Genomic DNA, 19,693 nt, shown 5'->3' with positions numbered 1-19,693 from the left:
TTACGAGCGTGGCAACTAGGAGTACTACCGCATGTGCTGCAAGCATTATAAGATCCATGTGCTATAAGAATTACTAGTGTATTTAAGAAGTTTCCTCTCTTTTTTTTTTCTAATAGTGAACAGGGCAAATGATGTATGGCAACATCAACAAAAGATTCATCGTCATCACCATCCAACATGTCATCCTATTTATATCAGAAGTACTAATGTTATTATGTAAATGATGTAATATTCTTATTTAGAGGTCTTCTTTCAACCAAAAAATGACTCGTCTCTTATAAATATTCCTTTTGATTTTTTTTTTTAAATTTGCTCTTTGATTACTTTTCTATTTTATTGCTCTTTGATTACTTTTCTATTGACTGTGGGTCTGTGCTGGATGGGTAAGGGGGATGAAGTGGCTAGGCTTAGTTGCAATTACCTACTAAGAAATTTTGCTATCATACCAACATTGACGGAATATGATTATCTGATACCAAATTGATGGAGATTCTTTTATCATGGTCTTTTTTTTTCTTTCTTCTCTCATAAATAAGCTTTGAAATTGCTTTTTTTTGCCCACTTGGGTTCAATTTTAATGGAGAAAGTGTTGAATTAGGCTTTTAAGGAGAAGATACTAGAGAAAAAAACTATTTAGTGTCAACCAAGAAGAGGGAATTTGAGACAATACTCTTTGTTTTGGTTTGTGTTAGGAATCAGGCCTTACACATGGGTGTTGACCTCTGTACAATACCCAAAAGAAACAAAAATGAAATCATACCTTGACCGTCGGATCCATAATTTCTGCTGAAATCTCGGTTGGAATCCTCGTATCTGTCGAAGACGTCCGCGAATCCCGCTGATTCGGCGCCGCTCTCGTCGAATCCTCCGTTATTCCCGTGAACTTGCCTCGATTGAACGACCGCAGATGTCGTTAAATACCGATCCCAAGCTGCTCCTCCGATTCGCAGATCTCTCACGACTTCTTCCTCTCCGACTGCTCTTCCGCACTCGACCTCTGCCCAGCGACCTCTTCTCCCATCGAATCCCTGTAGCCAGCGACCAGATCCCGTCGACTAGAGCCTCCGACCCTCCTCCCATCTTCTTCTCCCATTGTCGAGCGCAAGCCGAAGCCTCGCCCAACCCCATTGCTTCTTCGGCCGAGGAAGAGAGAGAGAGAGAGAGTGAGCGCACCGACCTCTTGAAGCCCTAACCCGGCCGAACTCCACCTTGCCGGCCTACCTCCTTCGACGACACTTCCTTGCTGTCGGATCGGAAGACATTTTGATCGGGACACAAGAACAGGAGCTCGTCAGCTATGAAGGTAACTTTCCCCCTTGTCACGCTCTTATTCGGCCAAATCCCGTAACTCAGCCAAGCCAGAGAGAATAGAGAGGCAGAGATTAGTTTTTTTTAATTATATTAATTAATTTGAATTAGTTATAATTAATCTAATAATTATTTTCTTAATTATAATTAATTAATAATTATACTCCTAATTATCATTAATTATTATTAATTATTATTAATTATTATTAATTATGTTTAACTCCTAATTATAATTAATATGTTAATTATAATTAAATAGTTAAGTATTATTAATTTTAATTAATTATTTAATCATTTATTAAATTATAATTATTATAATTAGATAACATTAATTGTAATTAAATATAATTAATAGATTATTTATAATTAAATGATTAATTATCATTAATTTCAAAAAATGCTTGCTCTCTCCCTCGATCCTCGAACCGACATTCCTCGCGAAGGTATGAAGTCCTAAACTCAGATTGTCGTTTCGTTGTATGCGGCGGACCGGAAAACCGCCTATACACGCCTTTATTGCGCGTGGTGGGATGGGACCCCGGTCCGACGCCTACGACGAGGCGGGAATCGCCTAAACTCTACTTCGGTGTTCGTGGCGCACCGGAAAACCGCCTATACACGCCTTTATTGCGCGTGGTGAGAAGGGACCCCGGTGCGGCACTTACGGCGAGGCGGGGTCACTTATAAGTACCCCCGAGCGGGGGGAAAGCAAATTGTGTCACTCATAAGTACCCCCGAGCGGGGGAGAGAAGCAACTGATATCACGTATCCTTCTTCCAAATGCTATTGATAAAAAAGATTACTGGTTATCCAGCGTTTTTGAAGTAAGTATTATGAATATTTTTACTTTTTTATCTTGAATTTGTCTTTTTGTCCACCTAGTGAGTGCAATTTTATTCATGCAGTGGAGCTCAGGGAACTACTCTGAGTCTGTGAAAAGGTTATTTGAGCCTTCAGTGCACTGTTCAAATGGTGTGGCCGCTAGAAAATGCTTTCATGTTTCATTTGCAGATCCTCATGTTGGTCGCTACTGTTTAATTCTGGCTTCAAAACCTTGTTTAAAAAATGCAATTGGTGATTATCTTGCTTCAGTGCTGTCAAAATTTTCTACAGTGATGGATAGTTATTCCTTGAAAAGATTTGGTCTCCCTGTAAGTACATTTCAATTTAACCTTATTTTATTTGTTGCAATCGTTCATTGACTTTCCTTACGTCTGTCCTCTCTTCTGTCCCTCCTTCCTCACTTTCTCACACAATTTTGATTCTTTGGATTGTCCTATGTTCTTGAGGCATGATTGTTTTCTGAATTCAATATTATCCCAAGTTGCTCTGCATATTTTCCTACTTTTATATGCATTGCTATATTTCCCAGAAAACCGATGTGCTTCTGATAAAAAAATATGTATTGAAAACAAAAGTGCAATGCTCATGCTTTTTACTACTCAAACTTACTACTGCAATATTGACTTCCAACTTAAGTTTTCTTAGGAAATGTTTGTCAGACTGAATTGGTAAGAGTTTAGGTTTTATTTTCTAGTGTCTTGATGATAATATACCGGCAGGGTTTAATTCTTTTAATGTCTGAGTTTCTGTATTATGAATATCTTAATCAGTCTATTTGGCTTGAACATAGCACCAACCTAGATTACCTTCCTACATATTGGCATCTTGTTATCTATATTTAGTGAATTGTCTGATTCATCTGTCATGAATCATTTGCTTGTTGAAATTCATCAAAGTATATCTATAGGCAATGAAAGCTACAAATCACTATATGATTTGAATCATTGTCATCAAGAGTTCAAAGAGGGAGACATGGTGACTAGTTTTGTTTGGAGATGTTCATCATGGAACTCATAAGAAACAGGATCTTAGAAGAACATGGTTGTATTGGATCTTCAAATGGATGCAAGTATTTGTTCCTTAATTAACATTGAAGATTCAATGCGATGATGACACTTAACTATATTCTTGAGTCCTTTTGCTCTGCTATTGTCAAAAAAGAGTTAGACCACCATTAGGTTCATTTTCAGTTCCACAAGAATCACAAATGAGAAAGTAGAAGCTGCAAAATTCTCTTTGTAGGCGTACTTATTGTCCACTCCATCTCTCAACGTCTAGTGGTCATGAAGAAATTTGTTACATGGTATGTCTTTCCACTCCTTCTGCGTGATTCCTACCCGCTCTCGAACCCATCATCCCATCGCCTCTCATGTCGGGCCACTAACCTCCACTCTGGTCCCGTGTACCCAAGCGACCAACCTCAACGTGTGATCTAAATCCATGTGTGATCAGCCAGCGTGACTAAGTCTCCCAAGCAACTAACCTACGCCTTCACCTCCTTCCTATGTCTTCTAGGTCAATTACGTAAATGCCTGTATGTATATCTCTCGATCTACCTCAAATGCATGTCACTCCAAATGAAACAATGCCTAGTTTTTTCATTTGATCTAGTTTGAGGCAGCAATTCAATCTGCTTGTTGAGCACACACGATCACTCCAACCGACTAAATTGGGCTAAATAACTAAAATAAGATTGCTTTATAATTAAATAATTTCTTTTGGCAATAAAGCAATAGGTGTCTTCAGTTTCAAGTCCTTACGCTGTTGATCTTTGATCCGGGTAGGATGATTTCTATTTTGAAGACCCGCGCCATCATTATTTGAGATGGGCTGATGATTTTTAATCCGAAGACCCCGCATCGTCGATCTTTGATCCTGGCGGGTAGAAATCACGACAAGTGTCGTCCTGACCTTCTCTCGTGGGGAGGTGCTGCTAGGATGCTGCCGAATTCCTTTTTGGAGCTATTATAGAGTAATATTAAGCAATATTAATTAATTAAAACATAAACTTAAATTTTCTAATTAAACTAATTAAAACTTTATTCATTTAACATTAAAACTTTAATCATAAAATAAAAATCTAAACTTTCATAATTAAAATGAAATTAAATTAATAATTTAATTAATCAACTTAAAATCCAATTAATTATTTAGTCAATTTAAAATTTCATTTAATTAACTAAATAATTTTAAATTAATTAAAATATATTTAATTGGATAATTCATTAATTAATTTAAAAGAAAAATCTAATTAAACAAATTAAAATCCATTTAATTTAATAACTGATTAATCAATTTAAAATAAAATCTAAATTAATTGAACAATTATTCAATCAATTTAAAATGAAATTAAATTTTAAGTAATTAAGCAAATAATTAAAATTTCTTAAAACTTAATTAATTAAGTTAAATTAAAATGCAAGCAAATGATAAAACAAACAATATTTACACTAATTAAACCTAAAACAAACTCACACCAATTAAACCAAACTCCTAAAAACTATAACTCTCAAAATCAAAACCTAAAATACTAATAAACTCTCAAACATAACTCTCCAAACTCTCCAAAATCCCGACTCCTGTGCATGCTCCAAAGCAGCACAAACTCCTGCAAATAAACATAAAAAACTAGTAATGTAAACCGAAACTGTAGTGCAACAAAAGAACAAGTACTGTAAACTATAGTGCTAAAAGACAAAGTACTATAAAAAACTGTAACTAAAAGCAGTATTGAAATGAGAAAGAAAAAAACTACTGAAACTAAAAAACACTGGTGTAGCGTGTGGGCTCCGAAAATTCGGCCCCGGCCTCCGCTCGCTTTTCTTATTCGGCGAGGGAGTTTTAACGAACTAAGTTCCGAGGTAAATTTTGGAAGGCAGATGGGTTTGTAGATAAGACACTACCCAGAGATTTCGCCCTCATTTTATGAGGACTTTATGATCTGAGTTCTGATTTCCTATAGGCGCAAGCCCCTATAGTTAATTACTCCTCCCGATCACGAGAGAGAACTTTCGATTAAGGCTAGTCGTCAATCAGATACGTAGAAATACATAGCCACTTAGCTTATCCTGGGCTACTTTTAATGAAAGCAATAAGACCCACCTTTTAAATCCCAGGTTACTTTCAATGAAAGCAGTAAGACCCACTTTTTAAAACGGGCTACTTTCAATAAAAACAGTAAGACCCACTTTTTAAAATAGGCTACTTTCAATAAAAGTAGTAAGATCCACTTTTTAAATCTTGGGCTACTTTCAATGAAAATAGTAAGACCCACTTTATAAATGTTGGGCTACTTTTAATGAATATAGTAAGATCCACTTCTAAAATAATCGGGCTACTTTCAATAGAAGTCATAAGTCTCAAACCAATTCAATTAATCGAATAACTTCTAAATGAAGTCATAAAACTCAAACTAAATCAACTACTGGATATTCTAATAGATGTAAACCTCAAACCACCTTTTTGAAACTAGAACTCATTTCTAACCACCTCAGTCTATTCGAGATCTCATAGAGTTGTCAACCCATAATTGCTAATCAGATTTCCTAGACACTACGATCAATGATCACCAGTGTTGGTAGTCTGAAATCTATTCTCTGGACGACGAAACCATGGTATCTTGATTGGGTGTACTTTCATCTCCCATAAATGAGACTAAAACACCTAAAATTGCTCATCCTTATTCGAGAATTATCTCTTTCACATTCAGAGGGATAATTAACTATTAGGGCTTGCATTCATAGGAAGTAAGAACACATATCTAACTAAACCCTGATACTACCCTCAGAGGAATTCTGGTTAACTACAATCTGCCTTAGGGAGAATGAAATAGTAAGTCTACAAAGTAGGATTCATTCCAAAATGCCATTTTTCTTGAGCAAAAACATATTTTGACTCTTGGGACTTTATCTAATCTTATATGTATATGATTAGGCCTTAAACAATTGTTGAGTTATGAACCCTATCAACTCCACCCTCGTATGTTGATAATAAAGTCAAAAGGTTGTGACTTATGACAACTAGTTATCCTACGAGTTCACTGTAAGTTTTCTTTTTTATACTTTGATTTTTGTCCATTTTTATTTGAGTATTTAGAACCTAGGATGCCGTGTACTTTTAATTTTGTTGAACTAGGAGCTTAATTATATTTCAATTTTTTCTAAATTTCTTGTAAGTCATACATTTTATTGTAAATTTCAGTAGCACCTCGGTGTCTTCCCCGCGTAGGGGGCTGCATCGGGGTACTAAGCCTTCCCGCATGCCAAGAAAGGCAGTCACGGTATGTGACAAGTGATATCGCGATCGAAATTTCATTACCCATCTGCCAAGAAAGGCAATTATGGGTCTTCAAGTTCTTGTTTATAATGCACAAAATTTTCCTGCCTGCCAAAAAAGGTTGTCACAGGTACTTGGTTTTTTTTTTCATGTATGGTAGATTCCCTACCTGTTAAGAAAAAACGATCATGGGTACTTAATAATTTTCATGCAAATAAATTTCCCCGCTTGCTGAGAAAAGTTGTAATGGGTACTTATATTATGCATAAGAATTTCCTTGCTTGCTAAGAAAATCGGTCACGGGTAGGGTTTTGGTGGGGAGGGGTATAGGAAGGTTGTATGGAGAGAGATGTGGTGTTAGAGAGAGGAAATTCCTCTCTCTCCAATTTTAGAGAGAGAAAGAGAGGGGAATTTATTTATCTTAGAAGAGGGCAAGGAGGGAATGAGGGTTAAAGGAGATGTTTTGGATGGAGAGAGAGGTGTTTAGAATGGGGGGCTCGGTCGTCACGTCGGCGTCGTCATTCATGCATTTCTTTGCCTCAATTTGTATGTGCAAAATTTAAATTTTTGTCGGTCGACGACCCCAATCAATATGAGGATCAATCTGAGCTGCTTTCGTTGCTCCAGACGCACTGACGTTGTCCATTTCGTGAATTGAGGCCATTTCAGCGATTTTGGTTTTTGGCCGACGTGGGTCGGCTGAGTTTTGCACGACTTCGAGCTCATTCGCTTTCAAAATTCATCGTGCGTGGTCGACTCGACCCCAACACTAGTGTTGAGGCCAACACTCCACAATAAATAGTGGAAATGACAATATTGAAGGGATCAAGATGAACACACAAAATTAAAAATGCTCGTGCCTACACCTTTGTGATGGGCATGATTATTTCAAATTATAATTGAATGAATTTTCAATAAATATATGCATACCATGATAATAGGTCTTTAGGGATGTAAAATTCAACGTAGGCTTAATAAAATTATAGATGTTTTTTCAATCGAGTGTGTTTGTTGTTGGATGCTAATTCTTCAAGGGTGTTGCAAATTTTGATAACAAGTTCTAGGGAATTCTTCCCTTTGGATTGTCGATAGGCTTATATATTCTATTTGGTGATTTATATTTTTGTTCTTTTCATGTACATACTTCATGATTGATTTTGCAATATGATAGTGATTTTGTTAAGTTTGCTATAATTTGACTTTACCATTTATTCTATTGTGAATCCTAATCATTGCATGAGTTTATTTCCTTATCAGATTTTAGATAATCTTTAAATTATTGATTGGAATGAATTTTATGTGTTTTCTAATTTGCTTCAAAAGAGAGTAAATTTTGCCGAAAGTAAGAGCTATTGAATTGTGAATTTTATTTTTTTTATGCTTATTTTAGGCATTCCATCCTAGAATTACATTTGCAAGCCCTACATTTGATGCAATAAAAATAGTACAAGTATTGCAAACTCAAAGAAAGTCTTCATTTCCTTAAACATTGACAAACAAAACCTTACAATTTAAAATAAAAGGAACAACAATAACAAATAATTTAAACATGATACAATGACACCCTACAAATACGACTCAAAGACATCTTACAACTTTTAAAAGTTTGAGAAGAAAGATACAGATGTGATGAAAACCGTGCAGAGAAGAAAGAGATTGGAAACCGAGACGAATTTTAAAAAGAGAGGGAGGTAGAAGACAATAGCTCGCAAGCTATTCTAAACCCTCAAGTTTTTACATTCCAAAAATCATCACTTACTCTCTTTTTTCTGCTGCAAAACAGCCCCCATATATAGGTAAAAATAGAAAAAAACTACAACCATAAATCTGCCTAGGAAACCAGCAGGAACAAGCAGTCACCACTCCTTTTGGAGCCATCAATACATAGGAAATAGCAAGGGAGGGGAACAAACAACATGGGGAAAACCAATAGGCAAGTTTTGCCTACATCAACATTCCAGGTCATCATGCATCATTTACCTTTCTATCTTATATCACATACATTATTAGTTTCAAGAAGTTTTGGATATATGACTCTAACTTGAGAGCTGTAAAAAAGAATGCTAGGGGTTTCCTAATTTCCTTATTGCTAATATCTTATTGTGCTTTATTACCATCATGCAGCATTCCATTTTTGAGGTCTCCTGACAATTTTATAGGCAAGATGTTTTTATGCTCTTATGATTTTTGTCCTAATTGTCTACTATGCAGCCTGACTGATGCTTGAATGGTTTTTAATATACTGTCCTTTTACACGTCAAATGGTTAATTTTTTGGAGCTAAGAAGGAATGTTATTCATGATTTCCAAACTTCAATTTCAACTCTTTTCTTTAAACTATGATGCATAAATCTGAAAACTTCTCATTTATTTCCGGAGCTGGAGGCATTGGAGCGCCTTGCTTCTCAAACAATGGAGGGAAATTCTGAAGTGAACACCAAACATATTGAAGCTATTTTTGAGGGACAGCTTTTCCCTTTTTCTATTGCAACTGCTACTCAAGCCTGGTTACAAGAAGGTTTTGCATACCATTTAGAGTCTAATTTTAGATTAAGTCTCGCAATGATATTCATTTCAAATTTATTGCGGGAGCTGCCTTGCTGGGCATACCGGAATCCAGTAATATTTCTTGACTTGGTTAAGAATGATGATTCTGATAGTGATCAAGAAAAACATAAGACGGGGGAATTCAGGCAGAAGTTGAATGTGGTTATTCTAACATTTGAGCGGAGGTACTCACTTAAGCTGATTGATTTAGCTAACATGGTACTTGAAACTCCTCCTTGTGTGAAACTTATAATCTCTTCTCATTTGTTTGCTATATTTTATTGTTGACAATGGATATATTTCTTGTTTTTTAACCTAGGTACTACTCTTGGCATGCAACAATGGATTATTATTTCTTGGGTACCAATTGTTGGAGGGATTTATTTTTCGGGAAAATGATGTTGATAATCAGCATAAAACTGGTCATTCTACTCGATGCACTATTTTGTTTAAACTGATTGTGAAGGCAAACAAGGAGCTATTTTATGCATATTCTCGATATGTTGTATGTTGTCATTTATCTGATTCTACGATGAAGCTGCTTTCTGGCAGAGCCTCCTCTGCAGAAATTTGTAGTGAAAGTTATTTTCAGAGGAATTTCTGTATGCAGTGCTTAATATGCTCATTGAGAATTATCAAACCCCTGGTGAAGTATTATGATAATTTACTACTTAGTGAAGGACTTGCTTTGAGCACCTATTCATTTCTTGAACTTGTAGAATACATGCTGTACTTCTCTCGCAATTGGTTTAACAGAAATATTAGCGGGTTGATTCAAATGGTGTGCCAAATTCATAGTGCTTTTGTTAGTAATCATGATTCTATTGAAGTTCTGACAGGTGAACAGCTAAAGATTCTGCATCCTACGTCTGATAATAATACCGGTGACGCATTAAATGATGATGAAGAGGTATTGCATGAATTTATCAACCAAAAAAACCAAGCTAAACTAAGAAACTCTTTGGCATTTTCAATCCCAGAAGATGAAAGGTGGCAATTGATAGGAACCTCTTTGTGGATACATAATAATAGCTTTACTAATCAAAAGTTGAGCAAATTTCTTGCTACACAAAAGTTAGAAGCTGAAAAGTCTATAGCAGATCATAATCAGTTCCGTATTGCTGTTGCTAAATTAACAATGGCATCCATAGCATATGTTTCCTCTTCAGTAACAAAACAGCTTGCCTCTTTTCTTAGAGAAAAAGCATCGAAAGGCTTACCTGTTGCAACGTTTGCTTGGTTGGAGGAATCTAAACAGCATGAATCCAGCTCCCTGCCACATCAAAGTGATCAAGGAATTTGTATCAGGCAACTGTCTGCCAGTGAGGATAGGGAGGACCTCGCTAAAAAGTTGTGGGAAATTTCTATTAATGCGAAGGAAATTTATCAGAATTTGTTGAATGAAAAAGTTTATGGCTTTACCTATAGTAGAGAGAAGCTTCATTCTTCCTGGAAAGATTTTCAAGAAGTTAACCTTTCTGAGCATGTGAGTGATGCTTCACATTATAAATCTGAAGGCAATAGTAGTGCCAGAAATGCAGTCGGATCACTCTTTGGTAAAAAAAATTTGGACACTGATACCTTTCTTGAAACAAGAAGAAGAGATTCAGATCCAAAATTAGAGAAAGCTAATTTTTGCAATCCAACAGAAATAGTAAAGAGAAGTGGGGAGCTTCTAGAGGTTATTGTTTCTACTTTTTAATGTTTAGCTATGATTGTCATTTTTAATATCCAAGGGGATGTGTCGCAATTATACTCTGTATTGATGTCCCTTCGAAATTCTGCATATTTACATAAAAAATTTTCAGTTAAACATTCTATCGTGTCTGACATTTAACAGTCGATATGCATCTACTATTGCAGGCTATTTGCTGCAATTCCATCTATGAGCAACAACTTGCTGCCACTAGCAACCGAAAGGCAAGTTTTCTTATATGTCAGATCTGAAGCATGCTGTTTCCATTTGAATCTTCAAACATTGTTTTTAAGCTGTGCAATCACAGTTTATGCTGCCAAAATTTAAGTTCTACTTTATAGAATACCTTCAAACGACATTTCTAGCTGTATTAATATGACATAGCATGATCTTGCAATTCATGCTATTATTGCATGTGTATTTCCTTCTGTACATGATTTTACCAAGCATTACAAAATCAGGCCATTTTTATTTATTTTGAGTTTTTTTGCACATCAAACGTATCTTTGATCCATTTATTGCGGGTTGACTATTGGTGCTTAATGAACAAAGATATTGTTTGGTCCTTTTGGAAGACGATTGAATTAAATGTTTTCTTCATTAGCAATCTTAGTAATTTTTCTTTCTTTATTTCATCTCTTGTCCCAGAGAGGAAAAAAAAGGTGAAACAAAAAAAAAATGTTAAAATAATGAACAGGGTACATCCCCCCTGTTTTGGCCATTCGTTTCCTCTGCCTGCCCGGTTCCTTTCCCCTGGCTCTGTCCGTTCGGTGGTTGTGTCCCGCTGCCCCTTCGTGTGCTGCTCCAGCTAGCTGCCTGTTGGCCTTTTGCCTCCCCTTTTCTGATTAGTTTGAGTGGGCGGCTGTTGGCTGTTGGGATCCCTTTCTTCTCTTATATATTGGGATGTTTTGTGGCTAGTTTAGGAAGAGATAATGGATGGTTTTTGGAACTAAAATCTGAGGGTTTTTTTTTTGATAGCTTGCTAGCTTTATCTACTTCTTCTTCTCCTCTCTTTGATTTCATCTCGGCTTCTTATTTATTACTTCTCTTCGTAAGTTTCCACCCCATTTGTATCATTCTTCTCAATTAATAAAAAAGTTTTAAGGTGTCTTGAGTCGTATTTTTAGGGTGTCATTGCATCGTATTATATCTTTTATTTCAAGTTTGTAGTGTCAAATTTTGTGTCTTATTTATTATATTACTTTTAGTCATTTTTGAAAGGAAGACGTCAAGTTTATATGCAATCTTAGTATTTTCCAAAATTTTGATTGCATACTTGTTTATTTTAGTTCAACAAATGGATTGGTTTGGAATAAGATTGATTCACTCAACATGGGTTGAATGAATGAGAGTTTCATCCAATTTTTGAGTTGTAGAAAGAGAGAAATTTTTCTACAATTTGGTTTGTAGAAAAAAGAGGATAAAATGGAACTCATGAGTTGCCAATTTATGGATGCTCCTTTGAGTATTGGATGTTTAAAGGAAGAAGATAATCTACCCAACTTGTGTTGGGTAAATAGGAGAAGGTGATATGCAGATTTGGACAACAAGCCACCATGGATTCTCTTTGAACTTATGGGTGCTCAAAGAGAGAAATTCACTCTTCCAGTTTAGATTGGAAGGATGAAATGGAGATATTTTCTACTATCTTTGAGTTGTAGAAGGATGAACTTCTCTACAATTTTGGTTTGTGGAGAAGAAGAGAGAAAATGCAACATATGGATTATAGATCCATGAATGTCCTTAAACATTTGGTGTTCGAAGGGAGAGAACCACTCTCCTAAATACGGGCTTAGGAGAACGAGAGGACTTTCTACAACTTTTGAGTTGTAGAAGAGAGAAGCAACAAACAACTTTTGGATTGCAAGTTGGAAGAAATTCCTTGAACATTTGGTGTTCAAGGGGGAGTATTCATTTGCCTAACTTTGTGGCTAAACAAATGAAAGGGAAGATCTCAAGGTTTGATGGACGATCAGCAGACCCAATTCCTCCTCCACTAGAACTCATTATCCTACGAAAGAATCGAAGGATCGACACAAATTATAGGTTCAATAGTTAGAACTCCAAATAGAATGCTTAAACATTATTCAACCCTTTCCCAAACTCATTTAAACTCATTTGCACCCATAGCAACATCCTCTAAAATAGCATTTCTATCTTAAAGTCACTCTACTTGAAATCCTAAAAAGCACAAGTTGCTACTATAACATTTATTAAAAAAAATAGCTATTAAACATGCATTCACAACCAAATCAAATTAACCACTTAGATGTAAAAATGTACTAGCAACCGAATAACACAAAAATAAATGACTCACAAATGGAATTTGCTTAAGCACATAATACAAATATACTGAAAACAGAAAACCTAAATGACCAGAATTTATAAATAAAATTGCATGCCCTATTTTCTACAACCTAATAAATATGCAAAATCGTCCGAACGGGAAAAATAAACTGGAAGAAAAAAAAAAACAAAACATAAAAAGGGTATTTCGTATCAAGGCAACAAATCTACATGCCAAATCAAATTAACCACTTAGATGTAAAAATGCACTGCAACCCCTTGTCTTGCCTGCTCAGGAAGATGCAGAATGGTTTCCCCTAAATCAAAGAAATAAACCCTCAAGATGGGCCTTCATGGAAAACGAGTGGGATGGACATGAAGACTAAGATGTAGAAAGCGAACCTTTGCACAAAGACGAAGAAACGAAGTGCCGGACGACCTCGTTCAATGGTCTTGCTACTCATGAGTCCGTCACTTATTGTTGCCTTCTTGCTCGCCTAACACGTGTGGCTTCCCTACTCACAAGGCCCGTCGATTCCTGCTCTAGAGCTTGTTGCCTTCCCTCTCACGAGAATTAAGTTCACCTTCCTGCTCACTTAAGTCACAATGCCCTTCTTACGATCCCATCACCTAACACGTGCCCTCGCCTCGCCTTCTGGTAGCATAACACGTGACCTCAAAACCGAAACTAAAATGCCCGAACTCACGGTAGTGATATACGGGCTCTAGCGGTTCATGCGTCCAATACGCGTTTTTTTTAATTAGGACATGCATATCCGATACATGTGTCCGTTTTAAACTTAATATTTTTTAATCGGATACGTCATTGCCATATCCGACACGTATCCGATACAACACGCCTTCATAAATAGGTGTATCGGTGCAACATAGATGAACAATATGATTAATGTTATGGATAGTTAGATCTAATGCTTTAGAGAAGAAATTATATATATATATATATATATAAAGAAAATAATTAAAATAATTTGAAAAATAAAAAAAAATTATTTATTTATTTTTATTTTTATTTTTACATATTTTTTAGTATTGCAGTTATTATGATTTGGCAGTTTAGGTAAGGAACATCTCCCCATGTATGCACTTTTAAAATCTAGTGCATCACCAAGTGATCATCTTTGAATTGTATCAGCTCTGTTATTACCTTTTAGTTGAAACTCTATGTTTCTACTATACCTTGACTGCCATATGAATTAATGCATTTTTCGGTGTTATCTGATTTTTTTATACCGCATTGCAAAATCACATTATATGTTTTGATAGTTTTATGCATACCTAAGATGTGTAATTGAACTTTCTTCAAGCATTTATTTTAGATTTTATTTGTCTTCTGGGCATATTTGTACTTTTAATTTTTTATGCATGAATGGATGCGTGCTTGGTATGCTCAACAATTATAGACATTGTATAGACATTAATGGTTTAACCCTATCTTAATTCAGGGGCTTTTCTTCTTCAACTGGAAAATGGAACCAGCACGCAAAGAAAAATCACTGCTCATTTGGCCAGAGGCTGATTGGCCATTAGATGGATGGGCGGGTTCGGAATCTAAACCAGGACCAACATGCGTGTCTCCAGGTGTTGGACTTGGAAGCAAAAGTGGCACACACCTCGGGTTGGGTGGAGCAACTGTAGGTTTGGATTCAATGGCTAGACCTGTAAGGGACTTGACAGGTGGGGGGGCTTTTGGTATTCCAGGCTATGCTGGCATAGGGGCTTCTGGTTTGGGTTGGGGTGAACAGATAGAATTTGAGATTTTAGACCCTCCTGCTGTAGCTGAACATGTTTGCTCACGAGCTTTATCTAGTCATCCTTCACGGCCATTTCTTTTGGTTGGTTCAATCAACACACTTATTCACCTGTGGGAGGTATGCACCCGCACCCTATTATATTATTTAATATTTTTGAGATATTTTGCCGTTTATTTTATTGGACCATGATGTATCATGGTACATTTCTATTATGCAGAAAAATCCGGGCTTCTGATTTTTGCGTGAATGCAACTTCTTGTGCTCTTAGTTTGTTTTAATTTGTTGTAATTAACATGTCTTTTTTCTATTTGGTATGACCGTCCTTGAAATTAGCACTATTTTCATTTGGCATAGGGACATGTCCATAACGTCCATATGCGTTGTAGAGATACAAATACTGCTCATTTTACAAAAGTATAGAGTTGGATTTGTTTTTTTAAGTATTTAGAAAGTAATACCGGATCGGGGAGAATGACACCCCCACCACCCCAAGAAAAAAAAAAAAAAACAAGAAAACCCTTTTTCTCCAATCATAGATGCAAAAGGGGTGTAGCATGTCCACCAAAGAAAGCTATTATTTCCTTTGGTTCTTGGAATACAACATGGTTACCAATGCTCTAAGGGTATCAACAACAACAACAACAACATCAAGCCATTGTCCCATTACGTGGGATCAGCTACATGAATCCTTTTTCTTCATTGTGTCCTATTAAAAGTCAAATTCTCATTTAAATCTAATAAAGAAAGATTATTTCTAATATTTTATAACTAAGTCTTTTTAGGTATACCTCTACCTTTCTTAACATAAATCAAATCTAATACCTTCCTAACTGGTTTATTGGGAGGCTGCCATTTTATGTGACCAAATCATCTAAGGAGACTCTCTCTAATCTTATCTTCCACTGGAGCTACTCCAACCTTTTCACGTATATGCTCATTTCGTATCCTATCTCTAAGGGTAAGCCACTCATCCACCTGAGCATCCTCATCTCTGCAACACTTAACTTAGTATTGTGCTTCTCTTTTAATGGCCAACATTCGGCACCATAAAGCATTGCAGGTCTCACCACTATCTTATAGAATTTTCTCTTAAGTTTGAGGGGGACTTTTCTATCACACAACAAGCCTGATGCATTCCTCCACTTTAACCATCCAACTTGAATTCTACTGATAATATCCTCATCTATTTCACCATCACTTTGAACATAGTTTATTGTTTATGTACAGAAGGACAAATGAAGTGAGATTCTTGTAGGGTTTCTAATTGGGGCCTCTTATTATAGAGAACCCTAACTTTGGAGTTATATTTGTTACATTACAAATGATTAAGAAATTGAAAAACTTGGTTATGTAAAGAAGTATGCATAGAGGCTACAAAGAGTGATATTTGCTTTAGGAGGGATGATAAAGTTGCACCAGCAAGAATTGTATTGGTATGATCTGGGTGTCTTGCAATTCAAATCAAGTCTCTTGAATTGATGTAACCCCTTTTGTTGTCTATGTATCCTTTTGTGCTTTACAAACTCATTGTATCTTTTGGGCTTAAATTAGGTCTAACAATGGGTGTAATTTGGGCTTGCAATTGGACTTGATATGGCTTACCCTAAGGCTAGTCCAACGTAGATGCACCCTCATCCATTATTATAAATAGGGCCTTGTCCTAATGATTTATACCCCAACTTCCAACAAGAAGGTTATATGTTTGATCCCCACTTCTCACGCTGCACATTTTCATAAAAGAAATATCAAATGTTAGCTTTTGTATCAAAGATTTGTTCACTTCGGTGACTCTTCTTAAAATCATTTAATTGATCTTATGCCCCATTATAAATAAATATGAAATATATTCTATATATATATATATATAAGTTAAGATATTAAAAAGAAAATAGAAGTGTGTATTTTGACCTCACCATAAATTCATTTCGGCCCCATCACAAATTTACCTTGCCACAAATTTATTGTTAGGATTATCACGTGTGAACGTATAATGCATTTTTTTCTTATGCAGGTGAAGTCCCATGTCTTTTTTTAAAGCGTGGTGGGTTAAAACCTCTGGGCGTGGTGACTTAGACACCAATCATGCATGCCTTTTAATATGTGATGGGCAGGCCTAACACTCCCCCAAATGCCCCCTACATGAGGGTAATGTTATGATGTTGTTGAAATTTTTATTGAGTGAATTTGAAAAGTGCGAAATTTAAATGAGCTTTTGAACCAAATAATGAGACTAAAATGAAAAATATAAGTACAAAATATTAAATTCAGATAATTGGAAAAGTAAAATGCTTGATTTTATTGCATAAAACTCTTCTTATTGTAGATCTATACAAGATATCTTAATAAGGAAACAAATAATTACAAAGTAATGCATAATTGAACTAATATAATCTTTTCTAATCAGCCACCCAAATATGGAAGGAGATTGGCGTGATCCAGGTTATCCTTCCGTGGATTCCCATGCTGGCTATGGGGTCAAGAGGGCTGGGATGGCTAGGACAATATTTGACGCTCCCTCTTAAGCTGGAGAATACAGATCTGTCATTCTCAGCTTAGTAATCAATTCCTTGACGGTAGAGTTATCAAGTTCCTTGGGAAGAGGGCCTGTAAGCTAGACGCGGTAATTACAAATAAACTCACTATCCAATTTCTTTTTTATGAAATATTTGTCCACTTCTTTGTGCTTGGTCCTGTCATGTTCAACTAGATTGTGAGCTATGTTGATCGTTAATTTGTTTTCATAGTTTAGTTTTGTGGGTCCTTTCCTCTTGATCCAATCTTCTAGAGTCATTTTAATCCATAGTAGTTCACATATACCTAAGGCCAGGGCTCTGAATTCTGCTTCTGCACTAAACCTTGCCACTACATTTTGTTTCTTACTCCATGTTGTAATTAGGTTTCCTCCAAGAAATGTGTAGTATCCTGAGGTAGATCATCTTTCTATTAGTGATCCTACATAATCTATATCAATATAAGCTTCTGGGATTATTTCACATTCTCTTCTGAAGAGAATCCTCTTTTTTTTTTGGATTCTATTAGGTAGTACAATATTCTATCTACTACTTGCATGTGAGCCTACTTTGGATTTTGCATGAATTGTTGACCATGGTTATAGCAAAGGCTATATCTGGTCTGGTGTGGAAAAGGTATATCAATTTTCATACAAGTCTCTGGTAAGCTCCCTTATCTATGACTGGATCCTTTTTTAGTTTCCCCCAATTTGTGATTTGGTTATATTGGTATTGGTGTTAGTTTATAGGCTAGTTTACATGTTTCTTTAAGAAGCTCAGTAATATATTTTTCTATTGTGAAATGATAATTCCTTTGCTAGAATGAGCCACTTCAATTTCTAAGAAACATTTCAATCTACCAAGTTCTTTAATATCAAATTCCTTGACAAGACATTTTCTTAGAGTTACTTTCTCTTTTCATAATTCCCAATCAAAATGATATCATCCACATAAACTAACAAAACTATGAATCTCCTTGAGTCTGAGTGCTTGAAGAATAGTGTGGTCCCCTTGGCTCTACCGTTATCCATTGAGTAGCTTGACCTTTGATAATTTTTCAAGCCAAGCTCTAGGTGACTGCATTAGCTCATATAGAGCCTTTTTTAACTTATACACTTTGTTACCTCCAAAATTGTCCTTGATTCATAGTAAAATCTCCATAAATATTTCTTCCTCCAAATCTTCGTAATGCATTTTTTACATCCAACTATTCCAGATGTTGGTTATAATTAGTTGTTAGGGAGATCAAGATCCTAATGGTGCTCATCTTGGCCACAAATGCTAAAGTTTCATGATGATCAATGTTGTATGTCTAAGTGTACCTTTTTTTACCAGTTTTGCCTTGCCCCTTTCCAGTGTACCATCGGCTATATTTCACAAAGAATACCCATTTGACGTCGACTAGTCTTTTTCCTACTAGTAGGTGTTAAGTGTAATTATGTACTATTTATCATGTTTAAATTCAGTAAAAAACATATAATTTTAGTGGTGTTTATGTAGAAAAAAATCATGAGAAGGCACAAATCTACAAGTATTGGATAGTACCACATTTCCTTTATTAGAATCGCCGCAGCGGATGATTTTACAGCACCCCAGCGCCATATTTAAACATTGCAGCCATGTTCCCTATTTTCTAGCACCAAGGCGACACCAAAGTCAGCGCCACAGCGTTACATAGCGCCTCTCAGCCCAAATTAAGCATTGCAGCACTTGAGTCTCGAAAAAATAAGTGTCGGAGCACCGAGCCATGCAACACCTCAAAGAAAACTAAAGAATATTTCAACTCAGCAAGTCGTATTCTAGCCCTATGCACATCAGTAGGTCAATGATCTCCCTGGTATTATTCTTCTCCAGGGCTTGCATTTAATCTTTTCATGACACTTCTAATTCTCATCAAATAAAGCTTCTAAAATATTGTTAGGAATATGAATATCATTTTGTGTAACTATGAAATTTTTGTGTGAATGTGAGAAATTATGGAAGTATGCAAAGTTGGTTATGGGGTACACGGGAGGTTTTTAGGTGAACTCATTTTTATCATAATTTCAAGAGACGTTTCAAATTCTTGGATCTGCTCTGAAGTATAGTTCAGATTTGTATGCCTGGAATTTATCTTTCCAATCCTCATGTTATCCATAATAACCACGACTTAAAATTGTGTAACTTGAGGCGCACCTCTGCGTAATTGCCGACTGAAACTTACTTGTCAAGGTGGACACCTTTTGCAAGCTTCATGAGACGCACGCCTCTATTTTCATGAGGCACGCCTCGCCTCATTTCCATGAGGCATTCGCCTTAGAAAATAACAAAAAAAATTAAAATCTAATCCTTAAACCTGTTCGACTCATTCAACATTTTGTTTGTTTGATTTCGCCTGCTTCGTTGATTAAAATCTTCTTCGCCTTTGTCACGCTGTTCCCTTCCGGTTAGTTTTAAAGTCATGACAATTTGATGTTC

General features: G+C 36.0%; 1 protein-coding gene across 1 annotated transcript in view; it reads left to right on the top strand.

Moving 5' to 3' along the window:
* The window catches only part of LOC110113162, an 84,659-nt gene that overhangs the window by 50,880 nt on the left and 14,086 nt on the right, over nucleotides 1-19,693 (top strand). Inside the window, exons 6-11 of the mRNA XM_020845610.2 lie at nucleotides 2,061-2,132; nucleotides 2,214-2,459; nucleotides 8,805-9,191; nucleotides 9,292-10,653; nucleotides 10,836-10,892; nucleotides 14,418-14,843. Of these exons, the coding sequence (XP_020701269.1) occupies nucleotides 2,061-2,132; nucleotides 2,214-2,459; nucleotides 8,805-9,191; nucleotides 9,292-10,653; nucleotides 10,836-10,892; nucleotides 14,418-14,843 (2,550 nt within the window). The remainder of the gene's footprint in view (nucleotides 1-2,060; nucleotides 2,133-2,213; nucleotides 2,460-8,804; nucleotides 9,192-9,291; nucleotides 10,654-10,835; nucleotides 10,893-14,417; nucleotides 14,844-19,693) is intronic.

The sequence above is a fragment of the Dendrobium catenatum genome, unplaced genomic scaffold (assembly GCF_001605985.2).
Source record: "Dendrobium catenatum unplaced genomic scaffold, ASM160598v2 fragScaff_scaffold_706, whole genome shotgun sequence".
Taxonomy (NCBI): Eukaryota; Viridiplantae; Streptophyta; class Magnoliopsida; order Asparagales; family Orchidaceae; genus Dendrobium; species Dendrobium catenatum.
Note: the sequence above shows the minus strand (reverse complement) of the source record. Positions and strands in the feature narration are given on the sequence as shown.